The sequence below is a fragment of the Bison bison genome, unplaced genomic scaffold, assembly GCF_000754665.1.
Source record: "Bison bison bison isolate TAMUID 2011002044 unplaced genomic scaffold, Bison_UMD1.0 scf7180017864333, whole genome shotgun sequence".
Classification (NCBI taxonomy): Eukaryota; Metazoa; Chordata; class Mammalia; order Artiodactyla; family Bovidae; genus Bison; species Bison bison.
Genome location: NW_011494905.1, coordinates 1706034 through 1727269, shown reverse-complemented (window position 1 = coordinate 1727269; position 21236 = coordinate 1706034). Strand labels below are relative to the sequence as shown.

General features: G+C 43.1%; 1 protein-coding gene across 4 annotated transcripts in view; it reads left to right on the top strand.

Moving 5' to 3' along the window:
- DGKG (diacylglycerol kinase, gamma 90kDa) overlaps window positions 1-21236 on the top strand; it is a 240636-nt gene that overhangs the window by 59821 nt on the left and 159579 nt on the right. For 3 of the 4 annotated variants that reach the window (XR_826487.1, XM_010853888.1, XM_010853887.1), the window contains exons 3-5: window positions 5788-5864; window positions 13871-14036; window positions 14566-14628. Coding sequence is in view for 3 of the 4 variants with exons in the window: in XM_010853888.1 (XP_010852190.1) it covers window positions 5788-5864; window positions 13871-14036; window positions 14566-14628 (306 nt within the window). In the remaining variant the exon portion in view is untranslated. Of the gene's footprint in view, window positions 1-2615; window positions 2678-5787; window positions 5865-13870; window positions 14037-14565; window positions 14629-21236 lie in introns of those variants that run through there. The other variant, XM_010853889.1, reaches the window with a different exon arrangement.

The window sequence follows — 21236 nt, the reverse complement described above, 5'->3', positions numbered from 1 at the left end:
GTTGGTCATAACTTTCCTTCCAAGGAGTAAGTGTCTTTTAATTTCATGGCTGCAGTCACCATCTGCAGTGATTTTGGAGCTCAAAAAAATAAAGTCTGACACTGTTGCCACTGTTTCCCCTTCTATTTCTCATGAAGTGATGAGACCAGATGCCATGATCTCATTTATTCCATAAATTTTTATTGAACATCAATTTCTGATCAGGCAGTGGGCTACATGCTGAGGAGAAGCAGGACAGGAAAAGAAGCATAAATGGGAGGATGGGCCCATGCTTATGATGCTGCACTTCCTACACATGCTTCCCACATTCCACCCCAGGGCCTGACTCGTCCTGGCTGCAAAGGTGGGCCTTTTGAAGCGGTGCTGCTGACCTGGAATCTCTGTTCTGACATTGTCTTCCTCCTTTCCAGGACCCTTGGAAAACCCTACTCTTGCTTTTATGCATCTTACTGTGTTCCTGACTTTCTGGGTACTTATAAAACTTCCTCATGCATCCCAGGCCTCAACTGGAAGAAGGAAAATCTAGGGTTTTTTTCCCTTCATTCTTCAGCTTTCCCTTCTCCCTCTTTCTGTGTCTGTTCTTCCCTGGGTTGAGAGTCATTTATTATCTTCCCTGTCTGTGGAATATGTTCCTCTAGGCTCAGCATCATGTTTTTGTGTGTGTGTTGTGACAGACAAGCCTTACTAGTCAGATGCAAATGTACAGGTTGCTTCAGGTCTGCTCTTGCAAACTGAGATCCTTGGACCTACATAATTGGTATCTCCCAAGTCCTTCCTTGAAATGCAGAATTTCAGGCAATGACCCAGATCTACTGAATCTGAATCTGCATTTAAACCTTCTTGCAGTCTTTCAGGCATGTCCAACTCTTTGTGACCCCATGGACTGCAGCACGCCAGGCTTCCCTGACCTTCACTGTCTCCCAGAGTTTGCTCACACTCCTGTCCATTGAGTCAGTGATGCTATCCAATGTTGTCATCCTCTACCACATCCTTCTCCTCCTGTCCTCAATCTTTCTCAGAATCAGGGTCTTTTCCAGTGAGTCGGCTCTTCACATCAGATGGCCAAAGTATTGGAGCCTCAGCTAACCTTAGCCCCAGGCAGTCCACTTGTATGGATTGGGAACTTCAAAGAATGGAGAGTTATCATGTACTTTAGATTTTCACTCTCTTCTATGGGTTTTCAGGTTCTCTTTTTAAAATGTTGCTTTATAGTTATTTCCAAGTTTAATGGAAACTTGATCAGTGTCTGATTAGTGTCATCAGGGCTCCTAACTAGAAAATGGCCCATAAACATTGAGTCCCAGTTCAGGCAGCACAGCTCACATTCTGCTGTGAACACTGAAGCTCCAGATGTGTCTGTTTGTTCAGACAGAGGACATCCCTGTCCCACACAAACATGGCATCAGAGATGCCTATGAGTAGGGCCAGATTCTCTCCTTAAACAGGCTTTGAATTTGCTCAAACGCTAGGAACAAGTGGTTGGTTAAAATCTCAGAATTCTTGGCATTAAGAAACAACTTTGGACTGAAACTTCTTAAAGCAGCTGTTACAGCTAGCAACCTTGATCACAGCAAAGAGCCTTCTAAACTTCTGATTTCAGGTAAAACTGTGTACTGATGGTCCTGCCATAGTGAGTTATGGTCCAGACCATAGTGATGGTCCTGCCAATGTGTCCCTACGTTGCCAACAGCTGAGTAAGTTGACTTGTTGGGTGGAGCTCTTTAGTATTGTCCACTTAAACAATAAGGAATATTAGACAAGCACATTTTTAGATTTTTTCCCCTTTTGCAATGGTTATCCAACATTTTCAGCAGCATTCTAATTTATTATTATTACTAATAATAAAACCACATTATAGAACAGTGGTTTCTCAACTTTGACTATATATATGTTTGAACCTGCAGAAGCTTTTAACATATACTGATTCTTGAGTTCCCCCAGAGATGTTGATTTAATTGGTCTGGTGTGAGGCCTGGGATTCAGTGTGCTTAGGGATCCTCAGGTGATTTTAACATGCAGCCTGCTTTGAGAGCTATTGTCATGGAGAAAGGGCATTATCTTCTGATTTACTTGTATTCGTGTATCCAATGACTCTGACAACTGTGTTACACTATTAGATGTGTTAAAAATAAGAGTGACTCACTTACTAGCTCTGTGTCTTTGAAAGAATCATTTAATTTCCATACACCTCAGTTTCTTCTTCTCTAAAATAGGAGTGACTTATCTGAAGGGTTATATTGTGGAGATTTAAATAAAATGCATGAACTGACTAGGACAGTGCTTAGCACATAGCAGGTACTCAAAATAGGAGTTGTTATAGAAAAGAACTGTGGACGTGGCCCTGCTTTGCACACTCAGAAATGGAGCTCTGTCTCCTGCGTCTGGAGGGGGTCTCACCGCACAGGCGTGGATGGGGCGGTCTCTCCTACGTCTGGAGGGGGTCTCACCGCACAGGTGTGGATGGGGCGGTCTCTACTGAGGCTGTGCTCTCGCACCCTCAGGTACACGTGGCACCTGAAGTAAGATCAAGGAATGCTCTGAAGAAGCCCCTCGTTGTGCTCAACTGTCTTCAGACAAACAAGATGGCGCAGCGCCCACTTATTCCTCAGGGAAAGAGAAACCCAGCCCTGAAATCTGTTGAGAAGGAAATAACGTATCAAAGACCACCAAGGAGAAAGTAATGGGTCTCAAGTTTGAGAATTAGATTTTTTCCCTTTTTTGTTTTTTGTTTTTTGAAATGGAATTGTTTCCCTTAAAAAAAAAAAAAGGAATTGTTTGATGCTCTGAACTCATAAAAACCTATAAAGGAGATTGATGTAAATGTATGGTGAGAAACACCTCTCGTGGAAATTCAGGAGCCAGCAATCTCTTGGATTGCTTTTTTCTATTTAATTTGAGGCTAGTGGTCAAAGAATGAACATGCTTCCATCTGTTTACTTGAATGTGTACATATGATGAATACATGTGTGTATATGTTTGTACGTAAGATAAATATACACACCTATGCATATATAGGGGCTTCCCTTGTAGCTCAGTCAGTAAAGAATCTGCCTGTAATGCAGGAGACCTGGGTTCAATTCCAGGGTCAGGAAGATCCCCTGGAGAAGGAAATGGCAACCCACTCCAGTATTCTTGGCTGGAGAATCTCCATGGACAGAGGAGCCTGGGAGGCTATAGTCCAAGGGGTCACAAGAGTCAGACACGACTTAGCAGCTAAACCACCACCACCACATGTGTATATAAATGTGCATATCATACATTTAAGGATAAAGCAGGATTAGCTCAATAGCACTTGAGAACCAAACAATTTCTGCAAGAATGAACTGGGGAATCTCTAAAGTGTGGCAATAACATGAAAAATTCAAGTGAAATCACTCCCTTGGTTCTCAATCAAAATGCTGTCTCTATGTTACTTTTGCAGAAGCCACAACCAGGAAGACTCAGGCTCCAAATTTTTCATTTTTTAAAAAATGTGTCTACTCTGGCTGAGCTGAAAATCTCCCATTGAAATTGAGTGTTTTCCCCAAATATTTAAGCTACTCCTAGAGTAATTTGAGTACAATGCATACGTGCCCTTAACTGAAATCTGACCTAATACTAACCTCTCTTCCATTCTGTTGCCTGAGTGACTTTTAACAAACAGACCTGGTTCTGCTACTCTACTTCTGAAAAAGTTTTTAACAATTTGAAATCAATGTCCTTAAGTCGGCATTCAGTACCCCCACAAATCTGGCTCTGACTACTCTCTGGTTCTAACTTTGCCTAAAGGTCCTGTAATGCTCATCTATCTCCATATCTTGGTTCACCTTGTCTCTTCTAAGAATACCCTGCCTGCTTCATGTCTACCTTTCAAAACCTTATTTTTTATAGCCCATTTCAAATGCCATCTCCTTCACAGGCCATCCCCAGTCCCCACCCTAACCCTACTCCATCCTAGCTTACTTCTTCCCTGTTCATTTTACTTCTTACCCACTCGGTGCTTCCTTGAGCTTCATATCATTATCGCAGCATTAATTACATATTGTGATGTAATTACACTTGTGTATTAATTACATTTGTGTTAGCAAATGTTTGGGAAGTACTAGTGAATAGTGCTTAAGGAAAAGTAATATAGACTTTTGAACCAGACTAGACCTGAGTCAAAACCCTGACTCTTAGGTAAGTCACTTAACGTTTCTAAATTTCAGTTTCCTTCATCTGTCAACCGAAGAAAATATTACCAAATTTGCACAGGTTGGTAGGGGAGAGTATATGAGAATGTGTAGTAAAGGTCTTTAATAAGGCATCACTATTATTACCGCAGTTATTCAGATCCTGTCCCCAACTAGTTCATCAACAGTACCTAGCAGTGTCTTACCCTCCATAGTGTTTTCTGAATTGAGTGGAAGCAGCCCAAACTGATGGCATCTGTTGCCTGGATCTTACTGAGCTATTAGTTTTCCAACATCTGTTTTGAATTTCAGAGAGAAATGTCCATTTTTAGGCAACAGCAGCATTTTCCTGTGGCATTTCAATTTGTCTCAATCCTGAAATGATTAGAACTTGTGCTTGATTGAATCCAAGTCAGCAAAGTCATGAAGAACAGCCCAGCACAGGCATATCTACTTTACATGGGCCTAAGAAAGCATAACCCTCTATACAAAGAGCCCAAATGCCAAGGAATCCCACGTCAGCGTTTAATGACATTGCCCTTTGTTCAGATGCTTAAATTGCGGCAGTAATGGAGCTTGAAAAGCTGTTACTTATTCACAATACTGTGAGAGGGAGAACCCAGAAATTCTGGTTTTCTTTGATGTCTAGAGTACTGGTAACTACACAGGATGCACTCAGGATGTAACAATTATTGATTGTCTTTTCTTGACTCCAAAGTCCCTTATAAAAGAAAAGCCACCATTTTCTCTTGTAGTTTCTAAATGACTTCCTGTGGAAAGCAGAATTTTTCCAAACTACATGCGTATGAAGCCTGCCTCTGTTTCAGCACCAAGGACAGAACCTTGCCAGGCTTGATGCCCACCCATCCATTTAATTAACATTTTAAATGCTTTAAAATTTCTGCTCAGATATTTATTTGATCATCTAATGTATTATTCTTCTGAGCACTAATAATGTCAGTTGGTATGATATACAAAGACTTACAGCTCTGAAGGTAGAACCAGGCAAAAGATGGGCAAGTTAATAACTATAGCACTATATGACAAGTGCTGTTACACAGTTATGTGCAAGTCATGTGGGAGCCAGAGGAGGGAGTGATTGACTGACTAGTAAAATAAGGCTTTTCAAGGGAGTCAACATTTCAGCTGAGAGTCAACATTTCTACTGAGAATTGAGTGAAGTTTGCCATGCAGAAAAGAGACTCCATGAAACAGTACACAGTGTGTTCAGAAATTTCTAGACATGTGATTTGACATGGCTGGAAAATGGAGTGAATGAATGGTTAAAGTAAGAGATAAGGAGTAGGCTGGATCAGATCACCAAGTACGTGTATATGGGCAAAGGGAGTTAAGCTTTATCCTGGAAAATTAAGAACCATTTAAAGAGTTTGAGCAGAGACATGATCTAATCAAATTTGTGTTTTAGAAAGATAGTTCATACAGCAAGAGTGAAAATGTGCTAAAAAAAAAAAAAGAACTGAGAGGGCAGAAAGGCAGATAAAGGTGACATTCTTCCATGTGGTTCTGGAAATGAGGGGCTGCTCCATCATAACCAGCATTACACATGAAGGATTGACTTGGCCTAACTCCCATTTGCTGTTTACCAATGTTTCACATATGGGTTATGTCTTTCCAGATTCTTCCAAGAAGATAAAGTATGTCTTGGCTGAATTTAATGAGGGTGGGAGCCTCAAACAATATGGCCCACATGAGGTAAGAACATTTTCATTTCAAGCCTTTAAAAACCCCATATTCTAGCCTTTCCATAATTTGTTCGAAGTTTAGCTCACTGTGAAGAATTTGCTTCTCAACACATTTTCTCCCAAGTTTCATTGATGCCATTGATGCTACCTGGAGTTATATGTTCCCCAAGTCCATACCCTGGTGGTTCAGATGGTAAAGCATCTGCCTACAATTCGGGAAACCTGGGTTCAGTCCCTGGGTCAGGAGGATTCCCTGGAGAAGGAAATGGCAACCCACTCCAGTACTCTTGCCTGGAAAATCCCATGGACGGAGGAGCCTTGTGGGCTACAGTCCACGGGGTCTTAAAGAGTCAGACACAACTGAGCAACTTCACTCTCTCACGACCTCACAAGTCCATTCACCCTTTCAGCGTCTCTTCTCTCCTCAGATCTCTTATCCTCCTCCCCTCCTCAATTCCCAGTCATCGAATGTTTTCTACATCACTGAGAAAATAGAAACAATCAGAAGAACTCGTCCCCAAGATACTCAACTTATGTGCCCACCTAGCTATACTGTTTCTCCTGTAACTGGGTCAACTCTCCATGCTCTGATCTCATCTCAGCCCCTCACTTGTACACTCAGTCCCATCCTCTTTGGCCCACTGATGGGCCTTGCTTCAGCAACATATTTCTCTCTCGCTCTCACTCTATCTCTTCCCATCAGTTTTCTCTAAATATTAGATCTGTCCCATCAACAAATAAACATACTGCTATTTCTCCTATATTAAAAAAAAAAACTCCTCTGACTCCACTTCTCCCTGCAGCTACCACTTTGTCTCTCTCCTATCCTTTATCACAAATAAGCTGTTCAAAAGATGTGTCTATACTCATTGCTTCCAATTTCTCTTTTTCCCACTTTTCTCAAAGTTCTTCAATCAGCATGTAGCCAACCACTAGTTGAGACAGCCAAGAACCTCCATGTGGCTATACTCAAGTCACTTTACTCAACAGCATTGGACATGATTAGTCAAATCCTCCACTACTTTTTTCACTTGGTTTTCAGGACACTACACTCTCCTGATTTTTCTCTTACCCCTTTACTTGAAAATCAAATAGGAATATGAAACTTAACATAAGCTAACTGAGCTTTTTCATCTTCCTCTATAAAACCTGTTTTTCCAGCAGTCTTTCCCATTTCAGTAAACGACAGCTCCACATTTCAAGTTATTCAGCCTTAAACTATGGAGTCATCATTGAATTTTCTCTTTTCTGCTTTCCTCACATCTCTCAGCTAATTTATCAGCAACTCCATCACTTCTACCTTCAAAATACACCCAAATTCCAGACACATCCCACTACATGCTCTGCTACCACCCTGACCTGCATCAGCAGTCTCCTCATTGGGCTCCTTGTTTTTGCTCTTGACCTTGAAAATCTATTCTTCACACACATACTGAGCAGTCTGTTAAAACTGAAGTCAGATCATATCACTGCCCTGTTCCACAATCTCTTCTGGTCTGCCCATCTGCTACTAGAGTCAAAAATCAAGGTCATTACAATCTGCACCCCTATCCTACTCTCAGACCTCATCTCCTGCTAATCTTCTTCTCATTTTTTCCCAGCCTTATTAGCCTCTTTGATGCCATCAAACAAGTGAAGGTCACTTTAACTGTAATATCTGTGCCTTTGCTCTGGCCTCTTCCTGCTGTGTTCCTCCCCTAGCTATTCATATCATTCATTCCTTCACCTCCTGCAAGTGTTTGCTCAAATCACCTTCTCAGTGGATGTCACATTCTCTATCTAAAATGTTAAGCCCTACTTTCCCTATGCTTCATATCTTCCCGCTCTGCCTTATGTTTCTCCTTGGTACTTCTCACCATCTGTCACACTATATAACTTAATTATTTAATTGCCTATCTCTTCCATTGGAATATTTTTGTTCACTGCTATGTCCTCAGTGTCCAGAAGAGTATCTGGCTCATAGCAGGCACCCAACAAACATTTGTTGAATGAATAAATGTATGCAAGACTTTTCTTACTTTCAAATTCAGCTCATGTAAAGTTTTCTGAGAGTCCAGGCACTGTGCTGGACACTGTAGAAGACATAAAGATGAGGAAGTACAGTTCCTGGCCTCCCTCCAGAATTACTTCCTACTGGCAGGGCCAAGTTTGAGAGCCATGACCCTGGAGTCACAGGATCTTAGTTTAGACTCCTACCTTTGCTACAAACCAGCAATGTGACCTTGAATATTTCACCTGCTTGAGCCTCAATTTCTTCATCTGTGAACTGAAGATAATAACAACCAAAAAGAAAGACCTTGAAGTTTACGGTTGAGTGGACTACATAAGATGATTGCTGAAAAATGTCTAAGACTTTAAGGACACTGAAAATAGTGCCTATTATCATTCCCCTTCTGTTCCCTTTCCCCAGAATGTTTTAAACTCAACTCCCTCTTCCCTGGTCCTGGGTCTTTTTATGAGGGCTAATTGCAGAAAAGCTACTGATCATCAGGACAAACTTGGGAGGAGGCTGGCCACTTATTTATTCATGTTGTCATCCTTCCAGTAGACCTTGAGTCGGTTCCTTCTCGGCTGGGTCCTAGGAAAGAGTCAACAGAGCCCATACCCTAGGGGCACACCTGAGAGGTGCTTTGGATAAAATGCATAAACCACCTGAGAGTAAAGCAGAAAGAGGATTGCCAGAACAGGGACCAGACTGAAAACGCACCATTGCAAAGAACATCCCTGAGGACAAACCATGCAGAAAGGATGCCAGAGGCAGCAAAGACCTTGCAGCCCCCAGTTGCCACCCCCACCTCCAAAAACATACGAACAAAGACCAATGGGGGGTGGTGTGAATCAGCCTGTCCGCCCTGAGGCTGACGAGTAGGAGGGCACAGTTTGGTCAGGGCTGCAGAGGGTGTGAAGGCCACAGGAGCTTACAGAAGCAGGGAGCAGCTTGGCTGCTATGAGCTTGCTGCCACCCCCGCCTCCATCGGGCTGCCCGCCCCCCGCTCTTTATACCCTGGCATTTCTGTGTCCCAGGGGAGCTCCATCACTCTGATTTCATTCTCTCTCACAGTGTGGCTGGCTTCAAGTAGGTATAATGTGCCAGCACGGGGTTCAGAAACAAGGGTTTGAATTCTCTTGAGCTTGATGGCTTACTGCTGCTGAAATGTCTCAACGAGCAGTGAGTTAGCTGTTGGAAGGGGCAGGCTGCTTAGGAAAGCGAGGCCAGAAAGGAAAGTTTGTAGAGTGGCTGCATGTGGCCATGATAAGCATGCCCTTGCCCGCTGGCACCACGTGATTCTCTGGAGAACAGAGTGCCACTGAAGACTCAAGAAAGTAGACAGAAACAGTGAAGCCAAAAAGGTAGGGGGACCTGGTAGCATCTTAGCATGAAGCACAGCTCTGCCTCTTGCTTGAGCAAGTTATGTTTCCAGAATTATTTTTTCATCCACCGCATGACAGTAACAGTACCATCTCATATGGTTGTTTCAAGACTTAAGCAAGACAGTGATCAACAGACTCTTCATCTCGTTCTCCTTCCTTTTTAGCCTGTAGAAGAATTAACAATTGCTTAGCTAGTTTCCACATGAAAGTCACACTTTCTGGGGAAAAAGAAAAAAAAGTCTGAGCAATGGCAGTGTCTAAGATATTACTCAGGGCTCTGAGAATTGCCAGTGTGCTGCACAGCGGTTGGTTATCTGCTTTGAGCAACATACCAGCCACTTCCTACCCATCACACAATAACCAGGCAGCTACCCTGAACCTGGTCTGTACTGATAAAAAAAACGTATTCTTTTGCAACCCAGATGTCACTAAAAGTGGCCCCTAGTCACATCTCCTTGCCTGTTGAACTTGAGGTGCTTAGAGGGACTGGCAGGGAGCAGGATGTCAGCCCCGGGGCCTGGACAGATAAAATGGCAGGAGCACTGGACCAGGAGTCGGAAGATGAGGCTTCTGGTTTCACTTTGCTGTGAAATGGCTGAGGCAGATTAACTTCCAGAGTCTTGGTGATATAAGGCGATCAAGTCCACTCTGAGCTCTTCTGATGTGAATGCTCTGTGTTTCTGTGCTTGTTTTGTACCACTTTGTTCCCCAGGACAGGGCCATAAGTGATTGAACATGTGCTCAGTCGTAACTGTTTGCTAAGTTCTAACAGTTTGTTGGTTTTTCTTCTATGGCACTCACCACTGTTGACCCTGTATTAGAATTATTTCAGTACCTTTACCACTGAGTCTCTTAAAAGTATGGACTCATGCCTAATTCACCAGTGTGTTCCACATTGGTGCCTAGCACTCTGTCTTGTACCTGGGAGACTCAGTACATATATATTGATTGAAAAGACCCCACAGTAATTGATGACAGCAAGTATACCAACTAGAGACCCAACATCCATTAAAATACTATTAGGAAATACCATGATAGGTGGTGTGGGGGATACAAAGATGGTATAAGACAAATCCCTACCTTTTAGCGTGTGTGTCATGAACAACTATAGGGTAGCAATGTGAGCGTCGCAAGTCAGGAACCAAGGTGGAAAAGTAGAGCAATTCAGGCACAAGAGATCATACTAGGCTTTCTGGAAGAGGTGGCATCTGAGTTGGGCCAAGAAAGTAGTTCATGTAAGTAAATGAAAGCCTGGCCAGGAAAGAACACAGAGATCAGTGTGTAGAGGTACACGTAGAGGATCAGAGGAGAAAAGACCAGGATGGTCTCCGAGCTTGGAGTGGCTACAAACCTAGGTTGGAGTGGGATTATAGTAGAGCTTTGAATCCCAAAGTACTCAAGGAGTGAACAGGATGATCCACTGGACTGCAGCAATTCTGCATATTAGATCTTCTATTTACATCAATTTTTTCTAATTTCTTTGTCTTTTATAATGTATAGTAGAGGAGCACAGTAACATGTATACAATGTGTAAGTGAAGATAAATGGGAGTGTATGTTTGAAAATCTTAACAGAAGGGCACATGATTTTAAAAGTTTGCAGACAAGTGATCTCAACTCTCCCATGGGTAATTAGAAGCTGAGGAAAGTTTTTGAGTTGGGAAGCAATCTGATCAGAATTGAGCTTTGGGAAGATCAACCTGGCAAGGATGGGAAAGATGAGAGGGCTAACAGATGGAACTGGAGGCAGAGAAGGCTTGGAGGGGCATTGCAGTGGCCCAGATGGGATACATGAAACCGGAGTCTGAAACCAGGAATGTGAGGGCCTTCAACATTCCTTGTCAGGTTGGTGGCAGATGGGCCATGGATACAAAAAAGACCTGGATATGACAGAAGTTGCAAAAGAACAGCAGAAAGAAGGGAAGAGACAAGAATTGATCTCAGACAACTGGGAGTTCAAAGCTGAGCCTGGAATATTGAGAGGATAATGCTGCCATTGGCATTAACAGAAACTGCACAGTCAGGAGGCCTTCCCTTGTGGCACAGATGGTAAAGAATCTACCTGCAATGTGGGAGACCTAGGTTCAATCCCTGAGTTGGGAAGATCCCCTGGAGGAGGGCATAGCAACCCACTCCAGTATTCTTGCCTGGAGAATCCCCATGGACAGAGGAGCCTGATGGGCTATGGTCCACAGGGTCACAAAGAGTCAGACAGGCCTGAGCAACTAAGCACAGCACAGCAGCACAGTCAGGAAGAGGAGCCAGTTTAAGAAAGAACCTAATAGCAGTTTACAGCTTGAGATCTTCTGGTCCAGCCCTACATAGTTTGCTGAAGAAAAACCCAAGGAGGAAAATGTGGTGGACCTTAGATTAGTCACAAGTTCTCCTGAATCTTACATTGGTCTTGTTTGAAGATCTTCCAGTTTTGGTTTTTTAAGAGCATTATGTAAGACTTCAACTGAATTTCATTTTTATTAAATCATTTAGTACACTCTATTTTCCAGAAATATTTTATGCTGATAGTTTTCAATTTGAGGCCAACCCCAAAAAAGTTAACAGAACATTTTGGAGCTCAAAGCTATATTGTCAAATAGTACTTGTTGATTAAAATGTGCAAAAGAAGGACAACGCAAAAAAAAAAAGAGAGCCTTTTAAAATAAATTAATAATAAAGATGAGAAAATCTAAAAAATATATAATTGGATTTGTAACCCTCAAGAGAGGAGATTCGGAGGTAATGCACTGGAATCCAAATTGAATGGGTTAAGGAGGTGAGGAGAAGTGTGAAGGGGAAGGGAAGAAGCACAGGCTAGTAGCTCAAGTCACCAATAATTTCTTTGGAAGAGTGATCTGAACGTGTTCACAGGTAGAGAAGCAGGTGCTGGGATACGCCATAAGAGGCAGAGAAGGTAAAATCCAGGGTCACATTGGGTGGGTTCCATTTGAAAAGTAGGAGAAGATTTTGCCATTGTGAACTAGGAAAATGGCAGAGGATGTGCAAGGAAGAGACATTCTGAAGTGTTGAGGTAGTGGAGACAGGACAGAAAGAGTATAAAATTCAGGAAAGGCAGAGAGAGAGAGATGGAGACTGAGACCTATCCCAGAAATGAGAGCCCACCATTTGCTTGGAAATCCTTCCTCTGGTAAGAGCCTTCATTATCCTCTGTCCAACCAAATCAGGCTTCCTCCACTCTGCCAGGGAGATATTTGAACTGCCCACCCTGAAGCTAAAGAGAAGCCACCTTGCAAGCACCCTCCCAGTGTGGTCCAAAGAGTGTTGCTTGTTTTAAGGACCAAGACTTAGTATCACAAACCTGATGCTGCATGTGCCAGCCAGCTCCTGGTTCTGGGAAGACTCTCAGATCTTCCGGAAGAGACAAGGGGTTAAATGCTATTCACATTTTCAGGGAGAGCCAAGTAACCTCCCAAAAAGGGATTTTTATCTCTATTGTTCACAAAAGCCTGCACAGCGGATCTTGGAGCAGCACTTCCTCAGATGATTTCCAGGAGCATCTGCCGATTTGATGAAAAATCTGATGCCATCAAAACCCAAGCCAGTGATGACTCACTGCGCGCTGCTGTTGTCGGGTGTTTGCTGAGAGCAGCAGCTCTTTCTGGCAGTGCTCCCAACCTGGGACCAGAAGCCAGGCAGCACTGGGCAACATACAGCAAGGAGAGGTGCTCATCTGGGGCATGTTTCTTGGTTCCACCTTGTGTCCTTGGCATCCTGTTCTTCTCTCCTGGAGCCTGAAACCTTCACAAGGACATGTTTTGAGAACAGCTAAGCCAGACACACACCCTCCCCTGTTATCTTGAGGTTTCTCCAAAGAAGGTCAATTATGAAAGTAATGAAAGATGGAGCCTGTCCCCTTTTTATTTTCTGGGACCTGAATCCCAAGGAATCACATCCCTCACAGTATAAGCGAAAAATTGACATACCACAGAAGAGCAATTGCTTTCCATTGTGTTTTCAACTACATCCTTCTTCATCTTTTTTTAATTGAAGTACATCTGATTTATGACATTATATTATTGTCATGTGTGCAGCATAGTGATTCAATATTTTTATAGGTTATGCTCCATTTAAAGTTATTACAGAATAATGGTTGTGTTTCCCTGTGCTATACAATATATCCTTGTTGCTTATTTATTTTATACATAGTAGTTTGAACCTCTTAATCCCATGCCCCTGTCTTGCCCTCCCCACTTCCCTCTCCCCTCTCTCCTCGTCTTCATCTTAACTAGGACTCCAGGGCACTGACCTAGTCCTGCTCATTAGAGTCAAGACCCTCATGTGGGGCTGGACTCAAGCAGAGCCCTCATTCCCAGGGCTCACTCTCCATTGCCCCCTTTTCTGCCTAAACTTAGACAAGTCTTGTTACCAAAGCCTGCTGTGGTTTCGTGTCCTACCAAGCCCCAACATGTAACCACCAGTTTTTTCTCTTACTTACATCCTACCCCTGCTCCTGTACCTGTCACTCTCTTTCACACGCTGAGCCTTCTCATTCCTGCCCCCAACAATCACTCCACTCCCTCCAACTTGCCTTTCCGCTGCCAGCTCCCCAATTCCTCCTTCTTCTCTCCCCACTCACTTCTCTGTCTTTCCATGTCTCTCCACTGACATTTCCCTCTTTATCCCTTCTCAGCCAATCAGCTATGATGTCTTCAAGCTGTTCATGAAGGCATACCTGGAGGTGGACCTTCCTCAGCCACTGAGCACACACCTCTTCCTGGCCTTCAGCCAGAAGCCCCGACAGAAGACCCCTGAGCACCCAAAGGAGGGAGCCAGCAACAGCGAGGCCAGTGGCGCAGGTACCTGGACCAGCATCCCCGAGTCAGAAGGGAGATTTTGCAGCTCTGACCCACTTGCCACAGGCTCAGGCTGCATTCCCAGAGGATCCCTTGTGCGTGCTAACTTCCCTATGGGGGGGAGGAGGGAATGCGGATCAAGGAATCAGGACTCCTGCCCTCTCAGGAAGTCCTGTCTGACAGATCTCTCATAATGCCTGCCACTCAGAATCAGAGAAGAGGGTGGGGAATAGGAGGCATAACATAATGTATGGCAGTGGGGGTGGGTCTTCCACAAAAGTTGCCAGTTCCTGGGGAGCGCAGTCAGCTTGTGTGCCCTGAGGGTGTTAGCATGGGGAAGGTGTGGTGACTGCCTTTCTGGAGTTTGGGCTATAGCAGGGAAGACACAGCCAACTCCTATAAGTGAGCATGAATCCAGCAGACACCAGAGACACTGGTATACCCCAAGAGATCCAGACTTTGTGGGGTCTCCTACCTCCCAAAAAACCTAGAGGACAGGGGCTGGTCATGATATCTTCTTTTTATTCCCCAGATTCCGACATACAGAATGCAGATAATGCTGCCAAAGCAGATGAAGCTTGTGCCCCTGATATGGGTGAGTCTTTGGGGGAGGAGTGGGCAGAACCTCATTCCTGGGGGGCAAGGGTAAATCTGACTAGCAATTTTGTCTCCATGTAACAGTATACCCTTGAAAAGTTCTCATCTACTCAGAAGGGCAGGTCAGGACTTCCGACAGCTCATTAGATGTTTACTTCTGATGGATCTGCCTAGCCAAAGGGTTGCGGGGGAAGGAGAATGCATAGGGGTTTGGGAGAAGGGGAGCAGAGAAAGAGAGACAGAGCCAGAGAGTGTGTGTGAAGTGGCTATAGGGCTGAGGTGGAGATGACTCTCTCATGGAATGGCTAAGAGGGCGTAGGGTGAGAAGGCGAGAACAGGCTTGGTTGATTTCCAACAATATTTGCATGCACGTGTTTGAACAAGTGGAGAGAAGCAAGAGAAAGCCGGCTAACATTGTTTTGATGATCCATTTGCCAGGCACCTACTTTTATTGCATGTTTCACCTCAGCCTTTGTAATCACGCCACTTCACACACTGAACTGAGGCATTAAGAGATTCCATACCACTGTGTGACTGTGGACCTAGAGATTCAACCCAGGATTGTTCAGACCCCAAGCTGCTGCTCTTTCCTACACCGAGAGAGGAAGCAATGGTCTCTCCTGAGATGCCTAGACTAAGGTTTGTCTCCACATAAAGGCACCAGTCTGCTTAGGTCCTAAGGCAATGATCAAGGCTGTGCTCCTCGTGGGGCCACTGTCATCATGCCTGGCTGTCTGTGCACCGGCTCTTGGGTCATGATTGATGGAGAATCTTCCCTGGCACATTTATCAAAGGGAGGCCGTTCCTCCCTTGACAGTCACCGTCCCAAGGGCAGAAGCTCCTAGGAAAGAAAATATTATCCTCCTTGACCTCTGTTCTAAGATATAATACAAATTTCCTGGGTACAATCAATTCAAGCTGGGTCAGACAATAAGACTATTGGCTAAGAATCTGGACTTCAGAGGTAGAGTTCTTGGGGTTGAGGCCAAGCTCTGACAATATCTATCTCTATGACCTTGGGTATGTTTGGATCATGTCTCTGGGCCTCAGTTTCCCCATCTGTAACATGAGATGACACTAAGTGTTAATACAGAGGTTAAGTGAGTTATGTGTATAAGATGCTTACAATAGTGCCTGGAACAGAGCAAATGTTCAGCAATTATCATTCAGGCCACCCTCCAGAAGTCACCCTATTCTCAATTCATTGTGTCTGTCAGAATCTCTTTCAGTCTATACCCTCAGTCTCCAAATGTATCCACTGGGCATCCCCTTTTCATGGAAGGACCCTCAGGGACTGTCTCCTTCCCAGGTTGCTTTTGGACTAAGGGAGACAGACCTCTTTTCCCTTGCATGATTGTTTGGAAAAGATTGATACACATTGGTGAACTCCAGCTCTTAAGATGTGCCCAACAGATAAAGAATGCGGTTTTAATGTATCTCTCTACTTACCTACCTACCTAGCTATAGTCCATGGGGTCACAAAGGGTCAGAGACACAACTGAGCGACTAATACTTTCAAACCTACCTCAATATCTATCTATCTAAATACATACATACCTGGCAGGATAGATTAAAGATAACACAGAATGAGAACTGACTGTAACAGGGACCTAGGATGAGAGAATTTCTTTAAGCAGATGCTGGATGTAGGTCTGATCTTTTTTTCTAGTCATGGCAAAAAGGGCAGCTAGAGGATTATAGAAGTTTCAGTGTGTCACTGAAGGACTGATGAGATCAAACACTCACTCCAGATGGAAAGCAGAACATGGTTGGGAAAGGAGACTTGCCTCTGGATCATAAACTAATCAAATTCCAGGCTTCTCCTAGAGCCTCAGAAAGCAAAATTCAAAGCCTCGCTGCCTTCCCGAGGTCTTCACGGCCAGTAGCAGGGCACGACTACAAAGTTTAGGCTCACCCACTCCTCTGCCCAGCATCTCACTCAGGCATGCTAGGTCCAGAGCCCACTGGTCAGAATGGATAGGTCATAAATAAATCTTAAATCTTATGTGTAATAGAGAGAGCATTTTATGACATAAATCATTCTATTCTGTGGTAGAAAGAAAAGCTTCAAACTGGAAGCTTTGAGACTCTAAACTCTCAGCAAGAAAATCAACTGAGAAAGCTGTCTTCTTCTTTACCCAGACTCTTCATCCAGAGATTTTCTTAGTCCAAGTATCAGGAACTTTAAGAGGAGCCTGAGAGAAGTTACATTCATTCCCTGAGGTTCCAGATTGTCTGGACAGGGTTTTGTTTCTGTGGCTGAAGTTTCTAAGAATTTAGTGAGGGTTGTCATTATGTGATATCTGACGATAACAGAGGTTGGCTGGCTTATTTGACCACCATGCTTATTTGCTATATTTGTATCATTTTGACTCTCATAGTAACTTCCAGAGGAAGTTATTCTCCTGGAGAAGTGATTTGTCAGATACTGTTTTCCTCTGCAGAGAGAATACTAGCCTTCTGTGGTTCAGTCATGAAAGGACAGTTATCTGACTGCTGGCCCAGGGCAGTGTACAACATTTTTTCATCTTTTGAGACTTGAGATTTTAAGTAGCAAATTATTTTCCTGTTGGGCCACCTTCCACAAATGTCTTAATTAGATGCCCCTGTTCAGCAGAAACAAGAATGTAGGGACAGGTGGACACCGCAGAGAGGGGCCTCTGCCAACAAGAAAGAGCCAAGTTCTGGAGTCACTTTAGATCAGGCCATCTGTTGAAAATTTCACCCTTTTCCTGGTGCCCCAGCAGAAGCCAGAGGAAGAAACTTAATTCTCATTTGATATGGCCTATGTAGACCTACCAGATCAAGCTCCAAGCTCAGTTCTACAACCACCCACTTTAATTATTCATTCCTAGAACCAGGTGGGGGCATGGCTGGATCCATAAGCATAGCTGAGAGGGCCTTTCACCGAGTCCAGAGGTCAGCTCAGGGCCTCGAGCAGCCTGTCCTTGTCAGAGTGTCAGCTCAGGAAAGGCCGATCTCACCCCTCCCTGAATGCCCAGGACAGAATGGGATACACAGCGTAAACTTCATTCTCCTGGTTTTTATTTGGTTCCTCAGGCAGTTGAGATGGTTCAGCAGCTTGGTCTACTGGAGTCTTAAGGAAAATCTCTCCATTTTTTAATTTAAAAGTAACACATTGTAAAGAAAAAAAAAATTTTTTTAAGAGTATGGGAAAACGAAAGAAACAACAAAATCATCTAAATCTTCCAGTGCTGTCACTCACACACACACACACACACACACACACACACACACCCCCCTATCCTTGTAGGGGTCTTTTTTTTCCATAATTTTTTTATATAACTGGAATTAGATTGTATATATATGATTTTGGATCCAGATTTTTCACTTAGCATTATATTCAAAAACATTTTTCATGTCATTCATAACTTTTGTTAAACATCAATTTTAATACAAGTCTGTCTTTTAACAGATGAGAAGACTGAGGTTGGGTATGGGGAGTAAGCCTACTTTTACAAGATCACACATCATTTAGCACAAACCCAGGTTTCTGCTTCTAGTCTGGTATTCTTTCCACATTGCCCAGCTGGAAGGCATGAAGTAATGGAGAGACTTAGAAAGAAGGTGGAACAAGTCAGCTCTGCCCAAGAACCATCACTAAGAAGAGAGTGTGATGTGGCATCTGGATGGAACCTCTGTGCTCTGGAAGAGGGTAGTCCCTGAGGGATGTGCTCAATGGCCATGGGTTAGGGGTACTTCATGTAAGGTAGCATGAGCAGGTGGGACACCACTGGGACCGCATGCCACTCAATCCTTCTGCACCCCAGCATTTCCACTGCTGGACTGAACAGTAGGCCAAACTGAGGACTTAAACAATGGCTCAAGATCCAGTCACAGCTCTGGTAACCAAAATGTCTTTGCAAAAGGATAATGTTAACATTTTTAACTGAAGTATGGTTGATTTATAACACTGTGTTAGTTTCAGGTGTATTCAGGTGTATAAAGTGATTCAGATGTATATTTTTTCAGATTATTTTCCATTATAGGTTATTACAAGATACTGGATATAGTTTCCTGTGAGTGCATGTGTGCTAAGACACTTCAGTCGTGTCCAACTCCTTGCAACCTTATGGACTGTAGCCCACCAGGCTCCTATGTCCATGGGCTTCTTCAAGCAAGAATACTGGAGTGGATTGCCATGCCCTCCTCCAGGGGATCTTCCCAACCCAGGGATGGAACCATCGGGTTCTTTGCCCATAGTTTTCTGTACTATACAGTAAATCATCATCGCTTACCTGTTTTACATATGGTAGTGTATATCTCTTCATCCCATCTCCTATTTATTCCTCCTCCCACTCCCTGTATTATTTTTTAGATCCCACAGATGAGTGATAACATATAATATTTCTCTTTCTCTGACTGACTGACTTCGCTTAGTATGATATTCTCTAGACCCACCCACATTGCTGCAAATAGTATTATTTCATTCTTTTTAAATGGCTGAATAATATTCCATTGTTTATATACAAACCACATCCTCTTTATCCATTCATCTGTTGATGGACACTTAGGTTGCTTCCACATCTTGGCTATTGTAAATAGTGTTGCTATGAACATTGGGGTGTGTGTGTCATTTTGAATTAGAGTTTTTGTCTTTTCCCAGAAGTGGGATTGCTGTATCATGTGGTAGTTCTAGTTTTAGTTTTTTAAGGAACCTCCATACTGGTTTCCATAGTGGCTATAGCAATTTCCATTCCCACCAACAGTGTAGGAAGGTTCCTTTTTTCCCATATATTCTCCAGCATTTATTATTTGTACAATTTTTAATGATGGCTCTTCTGACCAGTGTGAGGTGATACCTCATTGTGACTTTGATTTCATTTCTCTGGTAATTAGTGACATTGAGCTTTCATTTCATGTGCCTGTTGGCCGTCTATATGTTTTCTTTGGAGAAATATCTATTGAGGTCTTCTGTCCAATTTTTGATTGGGTTCTTTTCATATTAAATTGTATGAGCCATTTGTATATTTTGGGCTTCTCTGGTGGCTCAGACAGTAAAGAATCTGCTTGCAATGCAGGAGACCCAGGTTCGATCCTTGGGTCAGAAAGATCCCCTGGAGAAGAAAATGACAACCCACTCCAGTATTCATGCCTGGAGAATCCCATGGACAGAGGAGCCTGGCGGGCTACAATCCATGGGGTCACAAAAACTTGGACACGGACTGAGTGACTAACACACATTTGTCAAATATTTAAAATATTAACCTCTTGCTAGTTGCATCATCTGTCACTGACAGATGATTTTCTCCTGTTCTGTAAATCATCTTTTCATTTTGTTGATGGTTTCCTTTGCTGTGCAAAAACTTGTATGTTGATTATTATTTGATTTTAAGTTTATTTTTTCTTTTGCCTTGGAAAAATGATCTAACAAAATACTGCTCTGATTTATGTCAGATAATGTTTTGCCTATGTTCTCTTCCAAGAGTTTTTATGGTGTCCTATTTTATATTTAGGTCTTTAAACCATTTTGAGTTTACTTTTGTATATGGTGTGAGGGTGTATTCTAACTTCATTGATTTACATCTGGCTCTCCAGCTTTCCCAACACTATTTGCTAAAGAGACTATCTTTTCTCCACTGTATATTCTTCTGTTCTTTATTGAAGATTAATTAGCTTCAAGTTAAGTGAAGTGAAGTGAACTTGCTCAGTCATGTCCGACTCTTTGAGACCCCATGGACTGTAGCCTACCAGGCTCCTCAGTCCATGGGGTTTTCCAGGCAAGAATACTGGAGTGGGTTGCCATTTCCTTCTCCAGGAGATCTTCGCAACCCAGAGATTGAACCCGGGTCTCCCTTATTGTAGGCAGACGCTTTACCGTCTAAGCCACCAGGAAGTCCTCAAGCATATGGGTTTATCTGGGCGCTGTCTGTTCTGTTCCATTGATCTATATGTCTGTTCTTGTGCCAATACCATGATGTTTAGATTACTGTACCTCTAAAGTCCTGGAGGGTTATGCCTCCAGCTTTGCTCTATTTCCTTAGGATTGCTTTGGCAATTCTGGGTCTTTTGTGGTTCCGTCTAAGTTTCACTACTATTTGTTCTAGTTCTGTAGAAAATGTCGTGGGTAATTTGTTAAGGATCACATTAAATCTATAGATTGTGTGGGGTAGTGTGGTAATTTTAACAATATTAATTCTTCCAATCCAAGAGCATGGGGTATCTTTCCATTTCTTTGAATCATCTTTGGTTTCCTTTATCAATGTTTTATAATTCTTCCCTCCTTTGTTAGATTTATTCCTAGGTTTTTAATTGCAATTTTAAATGGGATTTAAAAAATTTTTTTCTCTTTCTGATATTTCATTTTTAGTGTAAAAAAAATGCAACAAATTTTTTCTGTGTATTAATTTCACATCCTGCTACTTTACCAACTCAGAGAAGGCGATGGCACACCACTCCAGTACTCTTGCCTGGAAAATCCCATGGACAGAAGAGCCTGGTGGGCTGCAGTCCATGGGGTCGCTAGGAGTCGGACACGGCTGAGCAACTTCACTTTATTTTTTCACTTTCATGCGTTGGAGAAGGAAATGGCAACCCACTCCGGTGTTCTTGCCTGGAGAATCCCAGGGACGGGGGAGCCTGGTT